Here is a 25588-nt window from a genome sequence, read left to right on the forward strand (position 1 = left end):
GAGCAGCTGTCGAGTAAAGGCCAATAGAGCCACAAAATAAAAAAGTGTATTTTCCACTTCCAGTTTTTCCTAATGAGCTTTTTTCCCCCATTTCTAAAGCACAGCAGAGATTGGTTAATGGTTTGGAGCTGAGTTTTAGCAAGGAATGTGTATGAAATCAACTTTAGAGTCTTACAGAGAGCTTACAGAATCAGAATCAGATATTCTTTAATAATCCCACAGGGAAATTGCTGCAGACAATATTAATGATTAAAAAAAACTTCTGTTCCTAAGAATTGAACTTCATCTATCCATCCATTGTCTACACCTGCTTTTCCATCTTTTTTTTTTTACCCCCTAGCACGGTCGGGTGGCGGCTGGTACCTTTCCACCACACGCCACACCTGAACTTGCATTCATATACAGATATTTCAGTAAATATAGTCATTTGACAGAAAAAAAAATCAAAACTGTTAGAATTATTATTTTTTTTTATTTCATAATTCCACAGATCAAGAATGTTGATAGAAATGTAGATTAGTAAATACATCTTTGGAACAAAAAGAAAAAACTTAAAATACAAAAACATACTTGATTTATATAATAAAATGATAATGTTCAGTTTCAATGGGCGAGAGTGATCAATATGACTGTATCTGCCCTCAGAGGGATGTTGTAAACCACAACAGGTTATCAGGATGTTTCAGAGCACAAACATAATCAAGTCTATAATCCATGTTAGACTGTGAATGTAAAATTATATTATTTTTACTTCACTGTGACGTCAGAATGAATCTTAACCCCTAAATTTACAGCCTGTTAATTAGAGGATGCCGACAGGACTGCGATTCCCTCCATATCCAGCTCCACTGAGTGAACGCTGAAGTCTCCCAGACCCTGAAACACAAACATTTTATGGGATGGTACCAGAATTCAGGATGGTTTTGTTTTTTAAGGTAAAAGCATCAAAGCACACAGCATTGGAGGAGAAAGCATAAAAGACGATACATTAAAATCAGATTGGGGCTGAGGCACCAAGGAGTCTAGGCCACTTTAGGGCTCCATACTCTACAGCAAGAACATTATTGAGATTTTAACACAGAAAATACGACTTTATGGTTCTGAATTGGCATTTTGACAATTTTGATCATTTCTAAACAATCACAATTTTGTTGATTCTTTCAGACACTAAAACTCTAATTGACTCCTATAATATTTCAGCTGTGAAGCTGGAATTTTAAGGTCTCACTACTAAATGTGGCCACAGGAATGTTCTTTTGCAAAGGAATACATAGTGGGCACCCACCTAAACATCTTGAAATATTGAGAATCTTTGAACATTTCTCTTAATTTAAACTTTTTTAGAGCACTTTGATTATGTCTGAAACAATAAACTGTGAATTTTCCTTTCTTTTCAACAGAACGTCATCATCAGCAAATAATGAAACCCACTTGGCTTTTTAGTCATCTTTTTAATCCTTCATTGATCATGATTATGGAGAAAATTGGACCGATTACACATCCCTGTGGCGTTTCATTCATAAATCTTTTCCTGATAATTGTGCCACAGTATTTATGCGAATCAAATAGTCCATAATTCTTTGTCCTTTAAAACCCATGTGGTGCAATATAATCAGAGGCTCCTACCTTTTCCAGATCATACTGTCTCAATCGCCTCAGCGTCTAAAAACAGCTGCTAAACCTTCTTTAATCAACTGAGCCGAGTCTTATTTCATGTTCTAAACACAGAACCGGATATACAGTACTTTTTATTTTTGAAAACCACTTTGCTGACATTGCATCTTTTGTTGTAGAAGTAGTAGTAATTTCTTTAATTAGTATTTCATTTACCATTTTCCCCCACAATCATACCTAAATGGGATCTTTAACGGGTTGACATATTGGGACAATAGTAGCCTCTATTCATAATTTAGGCAAATTCAAATCCTCTCGTATATTTTTATGATTTTTTTAATATATATTCTTGATGATATCAGATGCTTCAACATGCTCTAACTTATGTAACATCCCCCTGAGTTGTATTGTATTTCCAGATTTTTTTTTAAAACATTGTTTAACTTCTGTCAATAAAAACTTTATATTGATCAGTTCTTTGTGTTCTTTCTGGTTCTGGTGGACCTCTACTTTTTTCGTGTTACTTTCCGTTCTCTAACTTCAAAATGAAAAAGCAAACAACAGCAGCTCCACATCAGTGGTTCTGCTTTCTAATGCAGCAGCTGGTCCCGCTCAGCAATCAGGTCCAATCATCTGCAGCTGCTCTGAGGATCATATAAAAGCAGCTCCTGCAGGTTGGAAGCAGTGTCAGAAGATTCTGAGCTCTATCCTGTATTAGTAGCAGCACAATGAGGTAAGATGCAGGCTAACAGAGGTTCTATTACTAATATCTGAATTTAATGTTAAAGTTGGTACAACAGGATCTTCTCATCAGAAATATTCTTAACTTGATGATCTTTGTCTGCAGGATGTTGTGGATTTCTCTCCTGCTGATTGGAAGCATCACCTGTGCTCCTCAACAAGCAGGTAAGCTTTAATTAAAGCTGAGCTCTTAAATGAGCTGGACATGTTTGCTCTGACTCTGAACTGCTTCTTCAGGTAGTGGAGGTGAACAGCCAATGTGGTGGTATGTAGCTTCACCCCCTCAACAGGAACCGTCCAAGCCAGTCTACCAGAACCCTGGTGGACAGGTTAGCGGTTCTGGAGGCTACAGCAGCTATCCAGGAGTTTACTACAGCAGCGGTACTGGAGGTGCTGACGGCGGTTCTACTCATGGGGTCCAACAGAGCGGCCAGCAGGGAGCTCCAGACGCCAGCAGCCCTCAGCAGTTTGCAGAGGAGAGCTGGAGCTCTTCATCTGATACCAGCGGCGAGGACGAGCCGGTCTTCACTCCTGTGGATGAAGAGGATCAAGTGTACGCTTTCAAGTCCAAGTCTCGCTACAACCGTAAGCAGCTGAGGTTCACTCAGTTCCGCTACACCCCGACAGAACCACTTGTCCAGCAGCCACCAATGTCTCCCTACCCTGGGAAGAACCCTCAACATCCAGGCCAGAAGACATACTGAGCATCTGTGGTGAGGATCATTCTTAATTAAGTATATTCAGACTCTGCCACTGCTGTGGTTTAACTTTTTTTTTTATATTTTTTTTTCTCCAGGTGCAAGAGCTGTGCAATGAAGAGAAAAAAAATAAACTGTATTTTATCAATAACTTGGTAGTTGTTTAATTTAAAGGCTCAGTCTGAAGGGTTGCTTGAAGGCCTGGATGACTCTTTAAAAGTAGTGGTGGGGGTGTTAAAAAAAAAAAACAAGTCAGCGTTTAACGGCTTGCTTCTGTAACCTTAGTCCAGCCAATCAGAGCCCCGGTGGATAGGTTGGTGGTTCTGGAGGCTCCAACAGTGGGGAGCCAACTTATGGGGCCACATGTTACAAAAGGAGGCATAGCCTTAAACATGGAACATTTATCATAACTGAACTCAAGGGATCAAATATCTCCAATTTTGGCTTCCTGTTAAATCTAGAATTTAAAATTCTAACAAAGCCCTTATTAATCAAGCTCCATATATCAGAGCTTTGATTACCCCGTATGTTCCTAACAGAGCACTTCGCTCTCAGACTGCAGGTCTGCTGGTGGTTCCTAGAGTCTCTAAAAGTAGAATGGGAGGCAGATCCTTTAGCTATCAGGCTCCTCTCCTGTGGAACCAACTCCCAGTTTTGGTCCGTGAGGCAGACACCCCGTCTACTTTTAAGACTAAACTTAAAACTTTCCTTTTTGACAAAGAGTGACTAATGTTACCCTGAGCTACCTCTATAGTTAGGCTACTGGAGGACATCAGGGCCTATTTCTCTCTCATGTTCCAAAGCTCTCGTGATAACAGCCTGACTGTATCACTGACTACATGACCTGTGTGGAGAGCATTGTGCCTACACGACTACAGTGCTTTCCAAACACCCCCCAGGGTGACCCTTGAGCTGAGAGTCCTCGTGAACCAGAAGAAGAGGACTTTCTACTCTGGGGACAGAGGAGCACCGTAGAGTTCAGCGGGGGATGGCATCCCCCCCAGGCTGCTGAGGACCTGTACAGATGAGCTCTGTGAGGTCCTCAGCTACATCTACAGCCTGGGGGTGGTCCCCACCCTGTGGAAGACCTCCTGTGTGGTACCAGTTCCCAAAACGCCGCAAGCCAGGAAGCTGGCCCACTTCAGACCAGTCACTCTGACCTCCCACCTGATGAAGACCATGGATCTCATCCTAGCACACCTACGCACCGTGGTGAGCCCCACCCAGGACTCGCTGCAGTTTGCCTACCGGCCCAACATCAGAGTAGAGGACGCCATCATCTACCTGCTGCGGCGGGCGATCACCCACCTTGAGACCACCGGGAGCGGTCCTACTTCACCTACAACACAGACAGCTGCCACCTTCAGAAGTTCTCTGATGACTCGCCCATTGTGGGCTGTGTGTCTGAGGGAAACGAGCTGGAGTACCGGTCGGTCATTATGAACTTTGTGGACTGGTGTGAGAAGAACCATCTGTTTTAAACACCAGTAAGACCAAGGAGATGGTGATTGACTTCAGGAGAAGACCCCCCACCTCACTCCCCCGTGAACATCCAGGGGCAGGACATGGAAACTGTGGAGAGTTTCAAATACCTGGGTGTTCACGTGAATAATAAACTGGACTAGACATATATACCTCGTGCACCTTTGGCACCTTTTGATTATAAGAGCCGATGTGACACGTGAATTTCTCCACTGTAAGATCAATAAAGTCTCTCATATCAGTTTCTCGGCAATGCAAAACACCATATGATGGTGTAGCATATTCCACATTTTTGAATCTCATTAAAAGGACTGAGCAAATGACCTTGCTGAATGCAATGACTGCTGCTGCCCAATAGGTTTAGTTGGATGCAGGAAGATATTGAATGTGGGTGAAGTCATCTGGCCCCATGGTAGAGACTAAGTACCAATAGTGGGTATTTCTTATACTGCAATTTGAGTTTTTCTATTTTAGCTCAAATAACAGTATTTCAGTTACTGTTTAAATGTCATAGAATCAAAATTGGCATAAAAGCATTTATGATTCTGACTTTTTTTTGCAAGAGGGAAAATTTGACAGCCTACATAGAACAATAAAGGGCATGAAAGCTGTTTAATGGGGTGCAACGGTGCAACGGTGCACCGAGTGCTGCATTTTGTTATCCATTGTGTGTAATGATTAATCGGAAGAGCTCACACACTTGGTTGCAAATTGTGTTGTTTTTAAGGCAATATTTGCTTTTGATTTATATTTTAAATGTTTTAGCAAAGTTAGTCGTTTGCAAACAAAATGTGTAACTTTATTATATTATCGCCGTTTAGGCCTGTGTGTGAACTGTCCTAAAAATGTGGAGTTAGAGCCGACTGCTGCATGAAAACGATCAAGAAAAACAAATGTAAATCAGATTTCTAGGTTTAAGAGTTTTAAAATGTTAACTGAAAGTTGCTTCTAGCGGTGCATTTTGTACCATGCTGCATCGCACCTGTATTTCTGTTCTACGTTATATTTTTGTGCACACTTCTGGTCCTTTTTGTGTTGTTGCATCTCACCGGTGTGTCTCTGAGGACCTGCAGCACCGCCTGCTGTTGTCTGGGATCTCGGGTCAGCAGGTACAGGAAGCCGCCCCCTCCGGCCCCTGCGAGGCTCTGACCCAGGACCAGCGGCCTCAGGGCCTCCATCATGGTTCTGACCGAGGCCGGCTCACATCCAGGAGCCATCAGCTTCTTCTGCTGCCATGAGCGGTCCAAACACCGACCCAGCCTGGACAGGGAGCCTGGGAGGGAAAGGATTACCTGGATGGTTACTAGTGATGCATTATGGGAAATGTAGGAACTGAGCAGCGCGAGTCGTTTGATTTGGTTTTTAACTAACGTGAACTGGGTCGGAGTTGCCGCTGGTAACTCACCGTCTAAACAGGCTCTGGCACATTCCTCAGAGTTGGACACCAGCTGCTGGGCGTTCAGGACCATCGACGGCAGACGGCTGTACCAACTGCGAACCACATCCTGCACAAAACAAATACTGTGATCTTGAAGCAGAATGGTTCCTACCAGGGGCTACAACTGGGTCAATGTGAAATTACACTTAGAAATCCTTAAATTTTCTCAAAAATTGATGGTGTGCCTTTATATCTGATTGTGCTTACCGACTGATTTTATGTGGTACAATCACTGAGCTATATAATACACTGGAGTGCTAATCACCGTTTGTTTGATCGAGTCGCTTTGAAGCCACCAGCCGCCATATTGGTACTCCCTATTTGCCCCCAGTAACTAGGGAATATGTGCACTACAGCATCGAATAACGAGGATTTTCTCATGTTCAGGGGGGGGCTTAAGACTTTTAAAATGTCAAATGCCATATAGTTTTATGTTATGTTCTAAAACTATCAAGTACTGAGAAAGTCATGTGCTGAAATATTTTACATTTTATTCATTTAAATATATATGTTTAACATTTATAAATATATAAATAACAATATACAAAAACATATATTTACATATGTGTATATATATATACATATACACATAGTTATATATACATATATATATTTAATATGAATAACATGTAAAATATTTCAGCACCTAATTTCCTAGTAGTTGATAGTGTTAGTACATCCACTGACTGTAGAATTACCTGTGAAACGTTTTCACTCAGCCAGAAAACTGCTCGTTGTTGCAACCAAATCCTGTGGGATTCTGTGAGAGTAGGGAGGAGCAAGATGGCGGCCAGTGACTTCAGGTTTTCGGCAAAATCAGCACTCCAGTGTATTATATAGCTCAGTGGCTTAAACACTGTCACAGACCGTGGCTCTGACCCAGACTGATTTTAGACATCAGAAGAAGTTACACACTGATTTAGCAGATGTCTTCTCAAAGTTAAAACCATCAGTTTTTATGGAGGAGTAAACAGTCCTCTCACACTAACATCGTTTAGCATACACCTGCAAAGACAACGACCTGCAGCAGGTTTCGAGCCAGACGAGTCTTTCCGGTGTAAACCAGCAGGAGGTGCTGCTCCAGAGACACCAGGAACTCAGGGGGGGGACTCAGACGCTCCACCTCCACCTGCAGGGGCAGAGACGCTCGGGAACGGCCCACCTTGACTCCGCCCACCAGGCCTCCCACCTGGTCCTGCCAGCCGCCACCTGGTGGAGGCGCAGGAAGTAATGAAGGAGATGAAGAGGAAGAAGAAGAAGAAGAAGAAGAAGAAGAAGAAGAAGAAGAAGATCCGAGTGGAGGAAACCGTGACCTGTGGTGAGAATCTGCTCCAGGTACAGGACCGCGTGGATCAGGGAGTCCGTGTCGTACGTTCGGCCTGTACACCTGTAAATCGCCGCCAAAAGCGCCCCCGCCAGGATACTGCTGGTACCTGCGGGAAGATAACATTTAGACGTTTTCCCTCATCTGGAGCTTCACCAGAGCATTAAAAGGCATACTATGCAACATTTTTCAGTTAATTAATGTGTTCCATACCGTTTTGGATGATTAAATGAGTCATTTCAGGTCGAACAAAGGTTTTCTCGGCCGCCCTGGTGGTCTGTGGGGGAAATACCGCACTTGCAATTGCAGGAGTCCTCGGCCCGCACCCACAGGCTCAGAAGTCTGGTGCATCGCGAGAGTCGGTCTTGCTTTACGGCGAGAACTGCTACACGCCCGCAGTGAAAGGTGTGCTCGTTGCTAGCGCAGTGGCGATATTTGTGCAGTTATCATGGCGGAACCAGCGAGAAAACAGCGAAAGCCCATGTCGGAGCAGAAAAGAAAGAGGAAAAGGGCTCTGGACAGAGAGAGGAGTCGTACACGGGTAAACATCGGGCAAGCTTTTTCAGAATGGCGAGAGCTAAAAGACAAAGAAGGCTGCAAGGCTGACGCGGACCTCGCGTTTCTGCTGATGATTGTAAGTAACATTGGAATGGTTTCTCTCTCTCTCTCTGTGTGCATGTTCATACTTTCACTGTGTTAGTCATTGTTTGTACTGCCGTTTTTTTTTACTTTTGTTGCGTTCGCCTGTCTGCTAAGCTCAAAACAACCACGCCTGGCTTGACGGAGAAACCACAGCTGAGCATCTTTACGACAGTGCACTTTTACTTTCGCCCTCTGGGGGGAGCCTCGCTGGAAAATCAACCCCGGTTGCATAGTATACCTTTAACAAACCGCTTTTCACGGCAGCTCGGCTGTATAACGTTTCCGTAAATCTCACCCAGTCCGGATCCGGTGGGCAGCTCCGACCAGCTGTGCAGCTCCACCCCTGACCCCCAGCTCTGCATCAGCTGATGCTCCAGAGGACGCGGCGAGGACAGAGATACCAGGCCGCTGCACACACAGACTGCCTTCAACAAAGCTCCTGCAGCACAGACACACCAACAATCAGGCTTCAGCGGCTCTCCCAGATCACCCAGACTAACCAGCTGATCCTTTAAGTCCGGTACCAGGAGCGTGAGGCTGACAATAGTCCCTCAGGTCATCCAGGGTGTCACACACCGTCTCCGTGGAAGCCCCGCTCCGCCCTCCGCTATGGCTGACCAACAGCAGGTGGGGTTTAACGATGCGCCGAGCTCTCGCTCCGATCGGACGTTTGCCGTCGACCTTCACTGCGATGTTCGTCACTGATCCGCCATGCTCAAAGGCGATCGGCGGCGTGTCGCTCCAGCCACCTGAAACACGAACACGGTTAGAGATTCCCAAGACCGGCAGCTCAAGAGCTAAAAAAAAAAAAACTTTCTCCAACGCGAGAACCCGCACCTGAATGCAGCAAACAGGTTAACAGAATAAAAGCAAACAAAATGAACATGATTATTATTATAGGGGAAATATTTCTTTCACAAATGTTGATTTCTAAAAACCAATCTTTCCCCTTTTTCCACAAAGAACTCCAACAATTTTTCTCATCTATGAAGCAAATGGACAAACCCAAACATATGGAACTCTTTCACGTATTAAGCCACCTAAACACCTTAAAACCCCCAACTTAGTGTCATGTGTTTTTATGTATTGATGTACATAATGTTTTTTTACTTGACTCTACATTTTTCACTGTTATATGTTTGAAAGCAGCCTGTACCGGAATGTTAGGATTGGGATCCAGATTATTAATATTATGACATTGGTTGTATATACAGTTAAGAGCAAAATATTAATAAAAAAAATAACAGTTTAACAGAAAAATTGGACCTGTTCCTCACCTGCCAGGTCCAGTCTGGCTGGGCACTCCACTTCCTGCCACTCCCCGATAGGCGGGGCCTCCCCCTGTCCAATGGAGATGAACCTCTGTGATGACATCACAGCTTGTCGCAGCAGAACTTGGCCAGCACCTTCGTAGTGCCGGGCCGCCCGCACCAGCAGGTCCGGCCTGTAGGGGGCAGTAAACAAAGGTCAATACACGTTCACCAAGACATTATATACGTAGACGCGTCATTGGACAAAAGGTTTGCACGTCACCACCATACTGTATGTGGCAGGGAGTAGTGAACGATCGGAGAAGATGCTTCATTTCTACGTATGTTTTAAGTATTTACATGGAAAGATATAGATGGAGTTTATATATATATATATATATATATATATATATATATATATATATATATATATATATATATATATATATATATGTATACTTGGAAAGAAATATATACAGATTAATTGATCGAGATTGGCAGAACAGAGAGCTATTGATTAATGTTTCTAGATATAGATGTGCATATATAGATTTTGAAGTATTTTAAATAAATAGGTGTGTTTATATATAACTTTATGTCCAGATGATTGATTGATTGATAGATAGATAGATAGATAGATAGATAGATAGATAGATAGATAGATAGATAGATAGATAGATAGATAGATAGATAGATAGATAGATAGATAGATAGATAGATAGATAGATATGTGTGTGTTATGAACATAAAATTCTATTGCTTAAATCTAAACATCGTGGTCTTCATTATTTCATAAAACCGTGTGAACCTTCTAAAATCTGGTATAGACACAGATTAGGAACAGACGTTTTGGGGGAGTATTAAAGAGATAAAATTACTAATATGAGAAAAATGTCATAGGAGAATAAATTAAAAAAAAACGTCACATTATGAGAATTAAGGGGGAACATTTCCAGAATAGTCACAGTTTGCAGAACTATTTCAGTCCTGGAGTAATAGGGCCAGGTTAGATAATTTTAATTATTGTTATTCTTTACGAGAATAAAGTCAGAAGAATGAAGCCAAAGGGATACGAAAATAAACTCTTAATATTACAAAAATAAAAATATTATGAATATAAAGTATATTCTGAGATTAAAGTCCCTTTGTCCGTCTGTCCGTCCGTCTTCTCTCTCTTATCCGGGGTCGGGTCGCGGGGGTAGCAGCTTCAGTAGGGAGGCCCAGACGTCCCTCTCCCCGGCCACTTGGGCCAGCTCCTCAGGAGGAATCCCAAGGCGTTCCCAGGTCAGCAGAGAGACATAGTCCCTCCAGCGTGTCCCAGGTCTTCCCCTGGGCCTCCTCCCGGTGGGACGTGCCTGGAACACCTCTCCAGGGAGGCGTCCAGGAGGCATCCTGACCAGATGCCCGAGCCACCTCAACTGGCTCCTCTGGACGTGGAGGAGCAGCGGCTCTACTCTGAGTCCTCCCCGGATGACTGAGCTCCTCACCCTATCTCTAAGGTAAAGCCCAGACACACTACGGAGAAAACTCATTTCAGCCGCTTGTATCCGGGATCTCGTTCTTTCGGTCATGACCCAAAGCTCGTGACCATAGATGAGGGTAGGAACATAGATCGACCGGTAAATCGAGAGCTTGGCCTTTTGGCTCAGCTCTCTCTTCACCACAACGGATCGGTACAGCGCCCGCTTCACAGCAGAGGCTGCACCAATCCGCCTGTCGATCTCCCGCTCCATCTTCCCCTCATTCGTGAACAAGACCCCAAGATACTTGAACTCCTCCACTAGGGGCAGGACATCCTCCCCAACCCGGAGAAGGCACTCTACCCTTTTCCGGTTCAAGACCATGGTCTCGGATTTGGAGGCACTGATCTTCATCCCGGCCGCTTCGCACTCGGCTGCGAACCGCTCCAGTGAGAGCTGTAGATCACGCCCTGATGAAGCCAATAGGACCACGTCATCCGCGAATAGCAGAGACGCAATCCTAAGGCCACCAAAGCGGATCCCTTCAACACCTTGGCTGCGCCTATAATTCTGTCCATAAAAGTTATGAACAGAATCGGTGACAAAGGGCAGCCTTGGCGGAGTCCAACTCTCACCGGAAACGAGTCCGACTTACTGCCGGCAATGCGGACCAGACTCTGACACCGGTCGTACAGAGACCTGACAGCCCTTATTAAAGGGTCCGGTACTCCATACTCCCGGAGTACCCCCCACAGGATCCCTCGGGGGACACGGTCGAATGCCTTCTCCAGATCCACAAAGCACATGTAGACTGGTTGGGCAAACTCCCATGCCCCCTCAAGAATCCTGCTGAGGGTGTAGAGCTGGTCCAGTGTTCCACGGCCAGGACGAAAACCACACTGCTCTTCCTGAATCCGAGATTCGACTATCCGACGGACCCTCCTTTAAAGTCCCTTTGATTCTGTTTAAGTGACTGAGTCTAACAGCAGATTTGCCACATTCAACATGGCGGACGCTCTGACGCATCCTCAGCATAGGCAGACCCCGCCCAACGAGGCGTCTACGTATATGATGTCTATGGACCCACCTGCTCAGCCAGTGCTGTCGCTGTGCAGCAAGGGCGGAAACTCCTTCCTTCAGGTTTCCCTCCTCCAGCAGGAAGTAGGCGGAGCTCCAGGCCTCGTTAGCAGCTGGACCGCTCCTCAGGCCCCCTTTCCCCTGCGCCATGCACACCAGCACATCGGCGATGCAGGAGAGACAGCGAGCAGACACGCCCAGCTGCTCTCCTGGCTCCGCCCCTGGCTCCGCCTCCTCCACGCGTCCAGCAGCAACTAAAAACCAGGAGATTGTTTTAAAAACAACAAACTGCACATTTTGATATATGGGAAGTAACAGGATCCGCTAATAACAATAACAATAAGTCTGAAAAAGTAAAAAAAAATAAAAAATAAACATGGCAGCTATCATAAAAACCAGGTTGTAAACTCACTGCAGTCCAGAGTCTCTAGTAGCGCCCCCTGCTGCCCTCCCTGAACTGCCGCCCTGAAGCAAGGCAGCAGGCAGACGTCGGTGCGACTCCGCAGGGCGTCGGTCACTCTCCTCCTCCCCACCAGGAACAGCAGCTCCTCCCTCCATTGCAGCTCCGCCTCCTGGTGAGTGAGCGACAGCACCTCCCTCAGAGAGACCCTCCATGCCTCCCTCCACCTCTGCAGGCAGCCCGGACCCCCCAGCAGCCAGCCCACACCCCCCTCAAGACCCACAGCACCCCCTCTAGGGTGCAGGACTGGGAAAAGACGAGCCTCCAGGAGGGAGCACTGCTCTCCCCTCACCCACAGCTCCTCCGGTCTGAGGAGAAAGAGAGGAGGCTGATGAGAAAGAGGGAAACGCAACACAACTATGAGGTCGTTTCCTGTGTTTGTTTGCTGGCTGAAGCCCAAAGCTCTGAGGGAAAATGATCAAAGTGGAAAAGTTTGGGACCTACTGTATTCCTAAAGAGCTGAAGAGGACACTCCAGGTCTGGTTCAGGAAGGAGGCGCTGCTGTCATTAAAGGAAACCTGCAGAGGAGGAGGTGGTGGATTATTCCCATGACCATCATTATGGTTATCTAAAGCGTCTGTCTTCAGAAAAAAATGGGTTTTCATGACTTCTTTGTTTAGTTCAATAAGAAAAAGAAGAAAAGTTGAGCTTCTGCTTCCATCAGCATCACGTGACAACCAGGAGATCCACCTGAGGGCTAAAGAGGAGGCCAGTACAGGAAACGGCTGCATTTTACCTGCAGATTGTCGTGCGCGCCCATCGCCGTGTACACGTTTAGCTTCAGCTCCCCCAGCTCAATCCGATGTCCCTGGATGATGATGTCATTGCTAAGCGCGAGCCGCCTGATGCACGCTGACGCCGACATGTCCAGACCTGAGAGCAAACACCCAGAGGGGACGTCCAGAGGACCCTGAGGGACGCCAGAGGACACAGAATAACAACTTTACACTGAACCTAAACACCTGATGACATTTTAGTTTCACAGCTGGGTTCAAGGCAAAACACCTGATTTGGTTTTCAGGTACAAAACAGTTCAAGTTGCTCTGCTTTTTAGCAACATGATAATCAGTTCAACCTCAATGCAGGCATCACAAACATCTACTCATGAAGTAGAGTAGACCCTAATCTGACCAAAATTTTTGCAGGTAAATTAAAATTACAATTAGCTTTAATTAGTTTTCTCGTATAATACTTTGTTATAATTTAAATGACTTTAAGCTGCAATATTGCACCTTTAAAAACATCCTGATGGACATTATTTGGGTCTTTGTTGTAGTGAGAACATCAAGCCCCGTTCGTAGCTCCATAGCTCAGCCGTACTTTCCAGCAGAAACACCATTAACAGTTTAAACCGCTCATAACAAGTTGGACATTATTGGGCTGAATCGACATTTTCATCCCTTTTACATTTTTGGCACAATAACGGTTTAAGTTTGATGATTTTCTTTCCAGAATCTGCCACAGAAAATTCAGCTTAGAGTGATGATGCCACAATATTCAGATTTTTTAAATTATTTTCATACCCAAAGTTTTATCTTCACATGTACAGTTTATACATTATAATGTAGATATTGTTGTCTACCTATACTCAGTGCGTCTCCCAGTGCTGTAAGATTTACTGTTTTTCAATTAATTCAGCCCAGAGTATACAGACTAATTACCCCTTAATATAATATTACCAATAATAATACGACTAATACTACGACCACATATTTTAATATAGCTAAAAGAAGTATTTTTGTCAACAGGTTGCAAACGACTTGCTTTTTCATCATTTTGATGCCATTTGCTATAAAAATCAAATGTCCAATTGAAGAAAATGTATTAAAACTAAACATAAAAAACTGTTCTTTAATTAAAAAAATTTAAACAATTTCCCTATAGTATACTATAAAAACAAGCTCTTGTTTCAAAGAGATGTGTAACTTTTGTGCCTCTAAACAAGATTTGTTTAGCTGGACCGAGGGCAAAAATGGCTCTGCGGGTTGTAAAGGTTGCTGACCCCTGACCTCATGTAAGTGATTCCATCCAAATTGGGATTAATCAAGGCATTTTTTTTGTAAACAGCAAGTTTCAGGGTTTCTCCCTAGCGCCAACCTTTAGTAGTAGAGCTGTGATCTCTTTTGTACATAGGCCCCCTGGGCCAGAACTTTTTAAGTTCCAGCTTATTAACGCCCTGTTAAGACTTTTTCTGACCTGTAGGTGGCAGTGTTGCACCACTGCCCGGGTCGCCACACAAACGTCTCCATCCAGAACGCTGTTGATGATCCGAGCTCCCTCGCTGAGCAGGCTCTCGGTCTGCAGGGATTAGAGCAGCAGACCCCCATGGTGTGACTCAATAGTTGGCAACATTTCTAAAACTTAACAACTCATTTATTCCTCTGAAGTTCAGTTTTGATTGTGGATGACATGGATGTGTAAGAGTCAGACACGCCACCTGAATGTGAGACAAAGTGTTTCTGTCCATCCAATCAGAGGTCAGGCGGTCGACGTGCTGCTTCCCGGACAGAGTCAGGTAGTCATAGCGGCCACCGGCGACGTACACTGTGAGAACGACAACATCCATGGATATGTTTAATTTCAGACTTACATTTGTGCAGATTTAACAAACAAGTCCCACTTTAGAGTCCAAACAAGTTGTAATAAAACCATGACAAGAGGAGACAGAGGAGGAGGAACAGATGCTGACCCAGTGAAAGTGGAGCTCCTCTAAGGATCCTCCACAGCTCCGCCCTGCCTGCCCTCACTGCTGCCCCCTGCGGGCCGGCTGTGGAACTGCAGCCGGCTCTGTCCTCGCCCACAAACTGATCCTGGGTCAGATCTGCGCAGAGACACTTCAACAGGTCCAAGAAGAGCGAGATCTGAGGACAGAGACACGGAGCCGGGTTCAGACACCTGAATCCATCCACTTTCAAGCTTCAGCTTTAATTCTAGCTGCTAATCTGCTGTACGTCATTAGCAGATCATTAATCAAAACCTTACATTTGAAACTTAAAAGCTCAGAATCTGGCCGTGTGTGTAATGCTTTGCTCTATATATGTGTATTATTTTCTAGCTATTACTATTTTCACAAAATGTTTTCGTTTCTCATCTTTCAGTTGCTGCTTTTAATCGTCTCCTAAAAATCAGGTAACAGTTTTACATTTTCTTTGACATTTCACGTTTTATTTCCTTTATTAAAGACACTTCTTTTCAAATACTCCTTTATTTCCCTCTGCTCTGCCCTGAGCAGAGAGACTTTCAGACCAGCTTAGTCAGAATCCACCGTTATTGTATAATTTATTGTAATTGTTATGGTTGCATTAAAAAAAAGTGAGTGTAATTTTTTAGCTCTGCTTAACAGCGTAATAGCATTACCTAATGCAACTGATGTTTCAGAGTGGACCAGTTTTATTCTTGAGGTTTGTGTTTGTGAGGCTCTGACTGAATCTAGATGAGATTTCCCAAAAGAGACTCGTGATTTCTGAATATTTTTATTATCATCTTTATTTTTTTCTAGTGGTGGAACTTGATTAAAAATTGTATTGAGTTAATTGGAGTGTCCATAATCAATTAATCACAATTAATTGCATTTTAATTGAAAACCATAGATCAGCAAAATAAACATTTTAAATCTCTTTGCTGCTAAATTGTTGAAACAATAGACATGAGTTCAACAACAAAGATATTTATTTTTAGTCAGCTGTTTAAGATATTCAACCATAATTTTTTAAAGTATTCAGCTTTTAAGTGTTTCAGGAACCTCTGATCAATCATGTAACTTCCTTAAAAAAATGTTTCTTTACAAATGTAAACAGTACACAAACGGTAACTATAATACCATTTCTTCCATCAAATATAGGAACAAAATAAAACAACACCTACATTATTGCCTTTAAGTGCTTAACATTTTCTGTCAATAGAAATAAAGTGCCATTTGTAACAGAACTGTGACAAAATTATGCATAAACGTTGCTTTTAAGAGCTTAACATTTGCTATTCAATGCAACATTTAGTCCAACCAAAATTAGTATAGCACCAAGGCTACTTTTTCTCCTTTAGCGATTTACTAACAAACATGTTTATATGTTCAGAGCTCAAGGCTGCTCTGCCAGTAACACGCAAAAATAAAGGTACCAGTTTTTGACTTTTGTATGTAAAAAGAAAAAAATGTGATTAATTGCGTTATAATTTTCAACATGTTCAAATCTGTATAATTAATCAATCGAAATTAACACGTTAAAGTCCCGGCCCTACTTTTTTTCCTAATAAATATCAAAAAATATAGTGATAACGTTATACGCCCACATCCCACATCCCTACTATAGGTGAGTTACTTTTCATTTACAATTTCAGGACAAGCAACTTTAAAAAAAAATAAAATGGCCTGAGGTTTTTGGCTTAGAGCAAAAAGTAAGTGTCACACACTGAATGCTGCTGGTGCATTGGGGCTTCATTCTGGAGCATCTATTGTTATTTACCAGCGACTTCACAGAAAGATGAGACGGCAGCTATCTGGTTTGCTCCACTGAACATGTAAGTGGCTCAGAGTGTAAAAAAAAGGTTTTCTTTATGCCGCTTTCATTGCTCAGCCGAGCCGTGGAAGGGAACAGTAGGATTAGTATCAAAGAAAAAAATATGTTCTTGGCATTGTTAGCCTGTGGATAAACAGGCTGCAAATGAAATTTTACCCACAAAACAAATAGAAAGATGCATAAGATTTGTTTCATCTGATTTTTAAATAATTAAGGTTTGCTTGTTTTTGTTTGTCTCTTTTTCTTCATAGTAGGTACACCTGGTCTGGCGTTCTGTTATCTGTGACATCATCCAGAGAAGACGGCTCACCCGCTACTACCATCTAATGTAGAACAGATTACTAGATCAATGTGTGCTTCTGTGCTTTTTTGTCTCTCTTGTTGTGTCTCTGCTCTGTCTTCTGTAACCCCAGTCGGTCGAGGCAGATGACCGTTCATACTGAGCCCGGTTCTGCCGGAGGTTTTCCTTCCCGTTAATGGGGAGTTTTTCTTCCCACTGTCGCTTCATGCTTGCTCAGTATGAGGGATTGCAGCAAAGCCATGTACAATGCAGACGACTCTCCCTGTGGCTCTACGGTTCCCCAGGAGTGAATGCTGCTTGTCGGGACTTTGATGCAATCAACTGGTTTCCTTATATAGGACATTTTTGACCAATCTGTATAATCTGACCCAATCTGTATAATATGATTGAACTTGACTTTGTAAAGTGCCTTGAGATTACATGTTTCATGATTTGGCGCTATATAAATAAAATTGAATTGAATTGAATTGTTTTTAAATGACAATATTAATTGCATTATTTGAAGAGATAAAAAGAGGGTTTCGTGATTCTACAAAGCCTTGGTGTTCTGCCTCATGCGCACACGTTCTTGCTGTGAATGTTGTTTCCTAACAAGCCTGCGTCGTGCCGGCAGACGCCATCACCGATGTGATCTGATCAGGGAAGGTACCTGGAGGGGTGGAGCCCCAGAGTCCAGGCCCAGGTAGGTGCAGCCGTCCAGAGGAGGACTGACGTGAGTCTGCAGCAGCTTCTCCGAGACGGATCTGCAGAAGAAGACCGGACCTGAAACCTGCAGATAAAACACATCTGATCAGACCTCTTTAATATAATTAGCTTCTACACGCCCAATATGTTTTTAATTGGAGGCCAGTCCTGATCCATGAAGTTCGGACTACTCTGAAGGACAAATGTTGGGCGGTTTGGGACGCTCTGATGGCATTCAGCGGCTCAGACAGTAAAACATAATCTATTATTCTGCAGTAGTGATTTAGCTGCTGCCTGTGGTGGTCTGTCCATAAAAACTTCTTCTCAGGAGGACAATGAGGACACACCAGCGGGACTTTCCCATCAGGCATCAGCGCTCGTTGGATCTGCTCCCTGGACCCTCTGTAGATGATGTCCCGGACCCGACCCTGGAAAAACAAGAAGCCACCGCCTCGCTTCGTCAGCTGATCCGCGGGACGTGGACAGCCAGAGGAATCACACAGCAGGTTTATACAAAGCGGGCACCTGTGAGTCGGCCAGGTAGACGCCGTGATCGGCCGCGTAGGAGACGTCGCCTGGCACCGCCAAGACCCGAACTCCAGAGAACCCGCTCCAGGACAAAGCTGCAAGACGATCAATCAAGAGTCCACTGATCAGTTCACTTACATTAAAAAGAGACATTTATATCACAGTGTGCATTTACACGTAAGGCGATCAAAACAGATGATAGACTTTTTCCTGATCCAGCCCTCCTTTCTTTAACGTTTCCGGGTGAACGATTACATCTCTGTCAGATTCACCATTGGTTTCCTAAACATGTGAGCTTCAGATATTGCTCACCAGCAGCAGAGAGGACTTGCTTTCTGGCATCGTACTTCTGTTGCCCAGTTTTCTGTGATTATTTTAAGCACAGTTTGCATAATTCCTGAAAAACCCTATACTGTATTCCCAGAGACATTCCAGTTTTTCCCTCTTGGAATCATATTTTTTGTGCGTTTTATTTCCCTGGATCTTGTAGCATTGTTTAACTTCGCTGGGAGATGCTAATAGCCATTAGCAACTTCCTTGTTTTAAACCCTGCTGCGGATGCGCAGCAATGTACTTTCGTTAAAGTCGTACATAAACGCGAAAGGCTTTATTTAGTAAAAAAACTAAATAAAGCCTAAATAAAGAGTGAGCTACTGACATATACATTTTTTAAAAAGTCAAATAACGTGGCTATTGTTACGGAAATATATAATCAGTTTGTGAGTTAATCGTGTATTTTTCTTAAAGCAATAAAGGGTTATGCAAGTTTTAAATGATATGGTTAAACTGTGTGGCTTGGAGTGAAAAGAGGAAAGAGTCTCCAGACTCAGAGGCAATACATTAATTTAACTGTCATGTGGGATACTAGGCAGAGTGGGAGTCACATGAGGTTTTATGGGGTACCCTTCGAGATGGTTTACGGTTTGAAAGCTTTTTTATTATTCTTAATGTTTTTCTTGGTAGAATCCTAAAAACACCGGGTCAGTGAAGTAAAAGTTAGATCCTGAGTTGACACTGGAATGTGGATCTGTTTTGTTTGGGAGAAGATAAGCGCCACAGTGACTCTGGCTACGTTCACACTGCAGCCTGGAGTGACCCGATTCCGATTTTTTTGCCCATATGCGACCTGGATCTGATCTTTTTATGACAGTCTGAACGACACAGATCGGATTTTTTCAAATGCGACCCAGGCCACTTGGATATGTGGTCCTGAATCCGATACGTATCTGATCTTTTCAAATGTGACCTGTGTCTGTACGGTCAGGTCGCATTTATCCAACCTGTAAGTCACCGATATTCGACAAACGTCACTATTCTGCGTCCTGCTATGCAGAAGCAGGAAGAAAGACGACACCCATAGCAGACTACAATGAGAAGAGCAGTCAATGGAAGGAAAGCTCCGGTTAGAAATAAATTAATGACCGCAAAATGCGCGCCAGCATTATAATCCATGTTTACTTCTGCAAACACTGAGGACGCTGGCTACGTGTGACGTCATCGCGTCCTCGAGTGCGCATGCGGGACACTTAAGATGAACGCATTCAGTTCACACAGGAGATCACATACAAGTCGCTTATATTTGGAAATGTGAACGGACACGCAAAAAAATCCGATTTCACAAAAAAATCAGAATTGAGCATTAAGACCTGCAGTGTGAACGTAGCCTGAGTGTGTGCGTGGAACACACGCCTCCCCCGGACACTCCGGGAGGGACCGGTCAGGCTATCGAAAGATGCGCCCCTGGGCAGTCGGGTTACATTACGTGAGCTTTATGATAACGTTGTAAGTGTTTGTCACCCCTTGGAATTCCAACTGTAATAAATATATGTATATTTCAAGTGTTTTGTCTCTGATAATTGTTTTCTTCCTTTGTTGCCAAATCTACGAACGGGGTGAGGCGTGCCGTAGTTAATGAGAGAGGAAGAAGTAGATGCCGCCCCGTCACTATTAGGGCTGAACAATTATTTGTATTTTCAATATAATCGTGATGTAAAATAACGCAATTTCCAAATCGCAGAGGTCTGCAATTTTTGGCTTTGTAACAATTAGGGAATTAGACGCGTCCATTAGGTGTTGGTAAAATGTTTAAAGTGGGTTTGACTCCACATGGAAGGGAAGACAGTTGCAGCAGTGAGATAATCTAATTTTATTACTTGTTTTAGAGTTTATATAATCATACATAGCATTAAGTACAGGTCAATCAGTTTAATACATAGACTTGCTTGTTGGTTGCACTTTATGTTCAACAAGGCTTATTCAAAAGCTGTTGTTTTGAATAATATTCTGATCAATAGAAACATTAAAAGTTCATTTTTAAAATAGTCCTTGTTTACAAACATCTTTATTTAGAGGCCATTTTTGTTGCTTGTGGTTAATGCGGAGAAAAGTCAAAATTGCAATTTTGGTTGAAATATATCGTAGGCAGAACGCAATCATTTCTGCTCTGAGTTTAGATGCTGTGGGTCTTATAGCAACTAATCCACATGGCGAGGAAACAAATTAATTTGTTGTTTGTTTATATTTTGAAACACATGATAAATTAAACTGGGGGGAAAAAAAAATCGCATTAAATCAGAATATTAAGAAAAAAAAATCGCAATTAGATTATTTTACAAAATCGTTCAGCCCTAGTCACTATGCGCCTTTGAAAGTGATTCTGGGTAATCTTCAGAACAACAGCTTTGATGCATTAAAACAGAAAACCATAAACGTTACATTTTTGACCCATCTTGTTGGGAGGCCTGAACATTTTTCCTTCTTCAAAGGGGGGGGGGGGGGGGGGGGCGCAACAGAAAACCGTTGAAAAACCACTGCACTAACCAAAGTCTGTTGGGACGGTGAGGATCATGTCGGTGCTGCAGACCCAGACCCCAGGAGGAGAACCTGGACAGATCTGAAAGTGTCGGAGGCAAAAACCCAAACAGGATAAGTAACCGTACAGAACTCTGTGGCACCAGTGTAGCGTCAAATCAGCTTTTTTTTAATGGTGTAAGCTCTGGTTTCACGCAGTAAGACCTGGGTGCTGAGCCGGTCCAGCAGCAGATCCAGAACACAGACCGGAGCCTGGACTTTCTGCCCGGGCTTCTCTTCGGGAAGCCAGCAGAAAGCTCGGCTGCAGGAGCTCCAAGGAAAATCCCGACCCTGAGAGAGGAAAATCAGTCGTCAACAGCGAGGAAACACCAGCCATATGCCGAGGGACAGAAACAAGCTCTGTTTTGGACTCACTGTGTGGAGGATGAGGATGTGAGCTTCATCCAAGACGTCGGCTGTCACCACCTGCAAACAAGGGAATAACTAAAATGTTATGTATGTTTTACAGAACTTTGTGACTGTGTCTACAAAACTAACTTCACTGACTGGACTGATTTGAAGATTTTATTTCATATTTTCTGGTTGGTTTAATTTTAGTTTAGCACAATAAAATGGCACCAAAGACATTGGGTAACATTGCAGAAACAGCAGAAAGCTCAAAGTTTCATGTTAGGTTTCTCTTTCTTTTGTTCATTTTTCTGTTATGTTTAAGTTGTTGCCTTATCAGTTCATTCCTTTGTGTTTTGTTTATTTTTGTCTTTTGTACATTTGGTGCTATTTTCTGTTAGATTTTCCCTTGCTTTGATAGTTCAGCTCCATTCATGTTAATTAGTTTCCCTTCCTCAGTCTCCCTGCGCTCCTTCTGCCCCAGCTGCATCACCTGGTCTCCTGACTAACTCACCTACATTCAGTGTCATTCTCCACCTATCCTTCATTTTTTTATCCTCAAGGATTCCCATTGCTCTTCCGTTATACTGCCTCATACTTTCAACTTCCAGATTTAAAGTCTGCTACTCTGCCCATGCTCCATGCCCTCTTTATCCTTGTGCAACGTGTGTAATTTCTCAGTTTTACTAATAATAAACAGTCACGATGCTCTTCACCGGTTCCTTTCTGCATTCCAAAAAAATAAAAAAAATAAAACTGGACTTTTTTTCTGAAGTTTGAAGACGTTTCGCTTCCTATCCAGAAAGCTTTCTCAATTCAAAATGTCTGGAGTAATGTGGAGTTCCAAGCTTTATAGTACTGCAAATTGAACCGAAACAAGTCCACCCCTTAGTAATGGGGAGTCGTTACGGTCATTGTAGGCCTGCAAATTCCTTTCTGTAGTTTTGGCAAAGTCAAAACTCACAATTCATAACACAAAGAATTTATATAACTCTCCAACTAAATGACATGGGAAAAATAAAATTAAATTATAAAAGCAATTCCAGTAATAGCAGGTAAAATAAAACAATAGCAATTCCATACCAAATGAGCAAATAGTTAACAATATATATATATATACACATATGTACATATCAACGTCTTGTAAAACATAAAATATACATAACATTCTAAACAAGTATTTAGACTTGCAAAATATATGACGATTTGACGAAAACTTTTTCAATAGTTTAGAACACCAGGATTGTTACGGAAACTGTCTTGCTTGTGAGAAATTCAGAAAAACAATGAACCCAAGACTGACAGGCTGAATCTGAATGATTCAGATGAATTGTAATGAATGTAAACTAAAATAAATGAATTGTGAAATAGACCTTAAAATGCTATAGGAAATCTGGAATTTCTGATACAAAAGACCAGATGAAATGTGTTTGACTGGGGCCAAACCTGACAAAATATGAAGACTAAATGGTCTAATTTTTTTAGTTAAATAACTTGATTACAGTAAATATTAGATATTCTGCCATATTTGCTTTTTTGAGGTTTTCCATAAACATGGATTTTGGACTTAGTTTTATTATTTGGGGCATTAATCAACTTCAGTCCTTTTTTATTCTGCCACAGAAGTAAATGTGAGCTCAACATAAACAGTGAGATGTTGCACCTGAAAATGAAGGAAGCCAGATTAATAATCCTGCACCAGTGGGAACATTTTAACGTGAACTCTTCACCTCCTATATAGAAACACCAGGAACAGCTTAAGGCAGGGCAAACCGGAGTCTCAGGAGTGTCTTTGTTCGGACTCACTGTGTGTCCCGCTCTGTTGCTCAGGTGTTCAGCAGCGACCAGCAGAGCGTTGAGTGTGGCCCCTCCACTGCCCAGCGGCTCCTGGCGGTCCCTGACGGTCAAAAGCAGCGCATCCCCAGGAAGAGTCCCTCGTTGCTGCCGCAACTCCAGCTCTGATGCACAAAGACACAAAATTATGGGAACATGTATGCTGCAACATTTCTGGACACTGAATTAATCTATATCTGCTCTACATTTGGACACAAGCATCAGAGTTAGAGTTTAAAAATACATCCAGAGTTCATAAAACACAAATAAATTCCATTTTATTAGAAAACATTGAATCCACATGGGAAGGATTTGCTCATTCACGTGCAAAGCTATTATGTACTTGTACTTTTGCGCAATGAAGATGATTTTGATACCAAACTTTAAATAATCAGTTGACTTTGACCATATTTTAGTATAAGTAGGGTTGCATCAAAGTTTATGCGCTTGAATGTGAATGTGACTATAGAACTGGATTTAAATTAGCTTGAGTTGAATAAACACCTGGTTAGCAGGGTATAAACTGGACCTGCATGACGTGTAATGCGCCCTGGGCTGGGATCAATTTTATTGTCTTTTGGACCTATGTAAATAAAGCTCTTAATGCTAAATTTCCAATCCATATTGACACAAATTAAAAAAGAATAGAACAATTCATTTATTGTCCCGCTAAGGGGAAATGTGGGACAGTTACACACAATTATTAGCCAGGTCTTAACAACACAGTTTAAATTTAACTAAAGAAGTTACTTCCTTATAAGTTTACCAATAAATTCAGTACATAAAGGAAATAACTGACATCCTTTCCTCTGTCAGTTATTCTGTGCATCAGCGACACCCTCAGGCCGACTAGTGGAACTGCAGCGAGCATAAAGATCGTAAATTTGACAGATGCTCCTCACCTCTCTGGAAAGCGTACACGCTGTCTTTGTGTTGGCAGGTGAGGACGACCACCGTCCACGGAAACCCGCCGTTCTGCGACATCTTCCCCCCAGCGTGAAGCTGCCGGCGGAGCCCGGAGGTTCAAAACAATCCTGCAGCAGCCGAGGACAGAGGCTGTTTGGCGGGTTTAACCACTTCCACGAACCGGACTCCGCACGAAAAAGCATCTACGGATATAGTTGACCAAACTACCACAGGACGCGGGCCAGAGTTAGAGAGGCTACAGACGGACTAAAGTAAAACTAACAGCTGTTCGTACCAAACTGATGTCGGTTAAACATGATTTAAAGAGGTTTAAATTCGCACAATGGCGTCTCTTTAACCTTTGCCCGTTTCCATCGAAATGTTTTTGACTACGCAGGCTTCCGTAATCGTTTGATTTCTACTACATAAACTCCCGCCGGGGCGGTGTATTAATGAGGGTAAGACAAAAAACTCCAACGGGACAGATTTTATCAAAAATTAAATATGAAAGAGAGGCATTAATTTATTTTTTTAGTTGCAACTTTAGATTAATCAGATTTATTTTACAGGGCTTTCAGTCGAACAGTTGTAACTGTCTATGAATTAATAAGTATAAGCAATTTTAAAAATATATACTTTAAGGCTAGACTCCTTTACTTTCACTTTATTAAAGCTTAGGTTTATTATACAAAATAGCCAGTGGTCGTCAGGGATCTATTTTAACCACAAAGCTGAATGGATCCTTTGATTTCAAGCATCTTAGCCAAATCAGGTTTAAGCTCCAAGCCCATGAAGTTAAATTATTGACAAATACACCCTAATAATGCCATTTCCCCCCCTCTAACTTTAAGTGAGCCATTTAGTGCAGAGATTTATGGTTCAATTCTCTTTTGGAGGACAGGCCATAAGAAAATTACCCCAGGAAGTGAAGGAGAATCAACTTAGTGTTTTTTTTTTTTTTAAATCAGCACAACCAACCTAAAATCTTTCACATTATCCCAAAAAAGGACATCAAGAACCCACTTCAGCCATCAAGGACCAGACTGGAGTTGTGTGCAGACCACTGGCACTAGAAAACTGACGCAAGGTTCTTGAGAAGTCTGGTCTCAACAGCGAAGAATCATCTCGTAATCCGTGAGGGGGTTGGCGCTGCAATGAACAAGGACTGGAATAAAAAGGTCCTCCAAGAGCAACTTCTAAGTCCAGGAAGGTGATCACTCCACCCCACACACCTAAAGTAACACCAATACCACAACAGTAAAATTTAGGATCTGTGGCCGGAGAACCTCCCAGATCCAAACCCCAGTTCTCAAAGAGCAGCTAAACAAACGAACAAAGTGTAATCAAGTCCACACACCAAGAAGACACAAGTGGGCCATGCAGGATTTGGTCCAAAAGCTTTTATCCAGCACGTCTGACAGAATTTGAGAAGTTACAT

General features: G+C 42.8%; 1 protein-coding gene across 1 annotated transcript; it reads right to left on the reverse strand.

Annotated features, from left to right (window-relative positions):
- Positions 1-452: 452 nt before the first annotated feature.
- Positions 453-24559, reverse strand: fcsk (fucose kinase). Its single transcript, XM_036125649.1, has 23 exons — positions 24147-24559; positions 23218-23369; positions 21439-21489; positions 21229-21354; positions 21034-21106; positions 18211-18308; positions 18033-18113; positions 17651-17770; positions 14876-15047; positions 14624-14730; positions 14383-14484; positions 12923-13096; positions 12631-12704; positions 12139-12494; positions 11737-11980; positions 9217-9383; positions 8464-8688; positions 8235-8378; positions 7287-7406; positions 6995-7182; positions 5941-6040; positions 5585-5808; positions 453-876 (listed from the first exon to the last, which is right to left on the reverse strand). Exons 1-23 carry the CDS (start codon positions 24226-24228, stop codon positions 799-801), a joined length of 3258 nt encoding a protein of 1085 aa, XP_035981542.1. The 5' UTR covers positions 24229-24559; the 3' UTR covers positions 453-798.
- Between the last annotated feature and the right edge of the window lie 1029 nt (positions 24560-25588).

This window comes from Fundulus heteroclitus, chromosome 2 (assembly GCF_011125445.2).
Source record: "Fundulus heteroclitus isolate FHET01 chromosome 2, MU-UCD_Fhet_4.1, whole genome shotgun sequence".
Lineage (NCBI taxonomy): Eukaryota > Metazoa > Chordata > Actinopteri > Cyprinodontiformes > Fundulidae > Fundulus > Fundulus heteroclitus.

Excerpts from the sequence above, each read along its gene's own strand:
- fcsk (XM_036125649.1), bottom strand. The coding sequence starts at position 24,228 with ATGTCGCAGAACGGCGGGTTTCCGTGGACGGTGGTCGTCCTCACCTGC. Across the intron at positions 18,114-18,210 it reads TCTACCTGGCCGACTCACAG|GGTCGGGTCCGGGACATCAT; the intron begins GTGCCCGCTTTG and ends TTGTTTTTCCAG. Across the intron at positions 8,379-8,463 it reads TTGTCAGCCTCACGCTCCTG|GAGCTTTGTTGAAGGCAGTC; the intron begins GTACCGGACTTA and ends TCTGTGCTGCAG.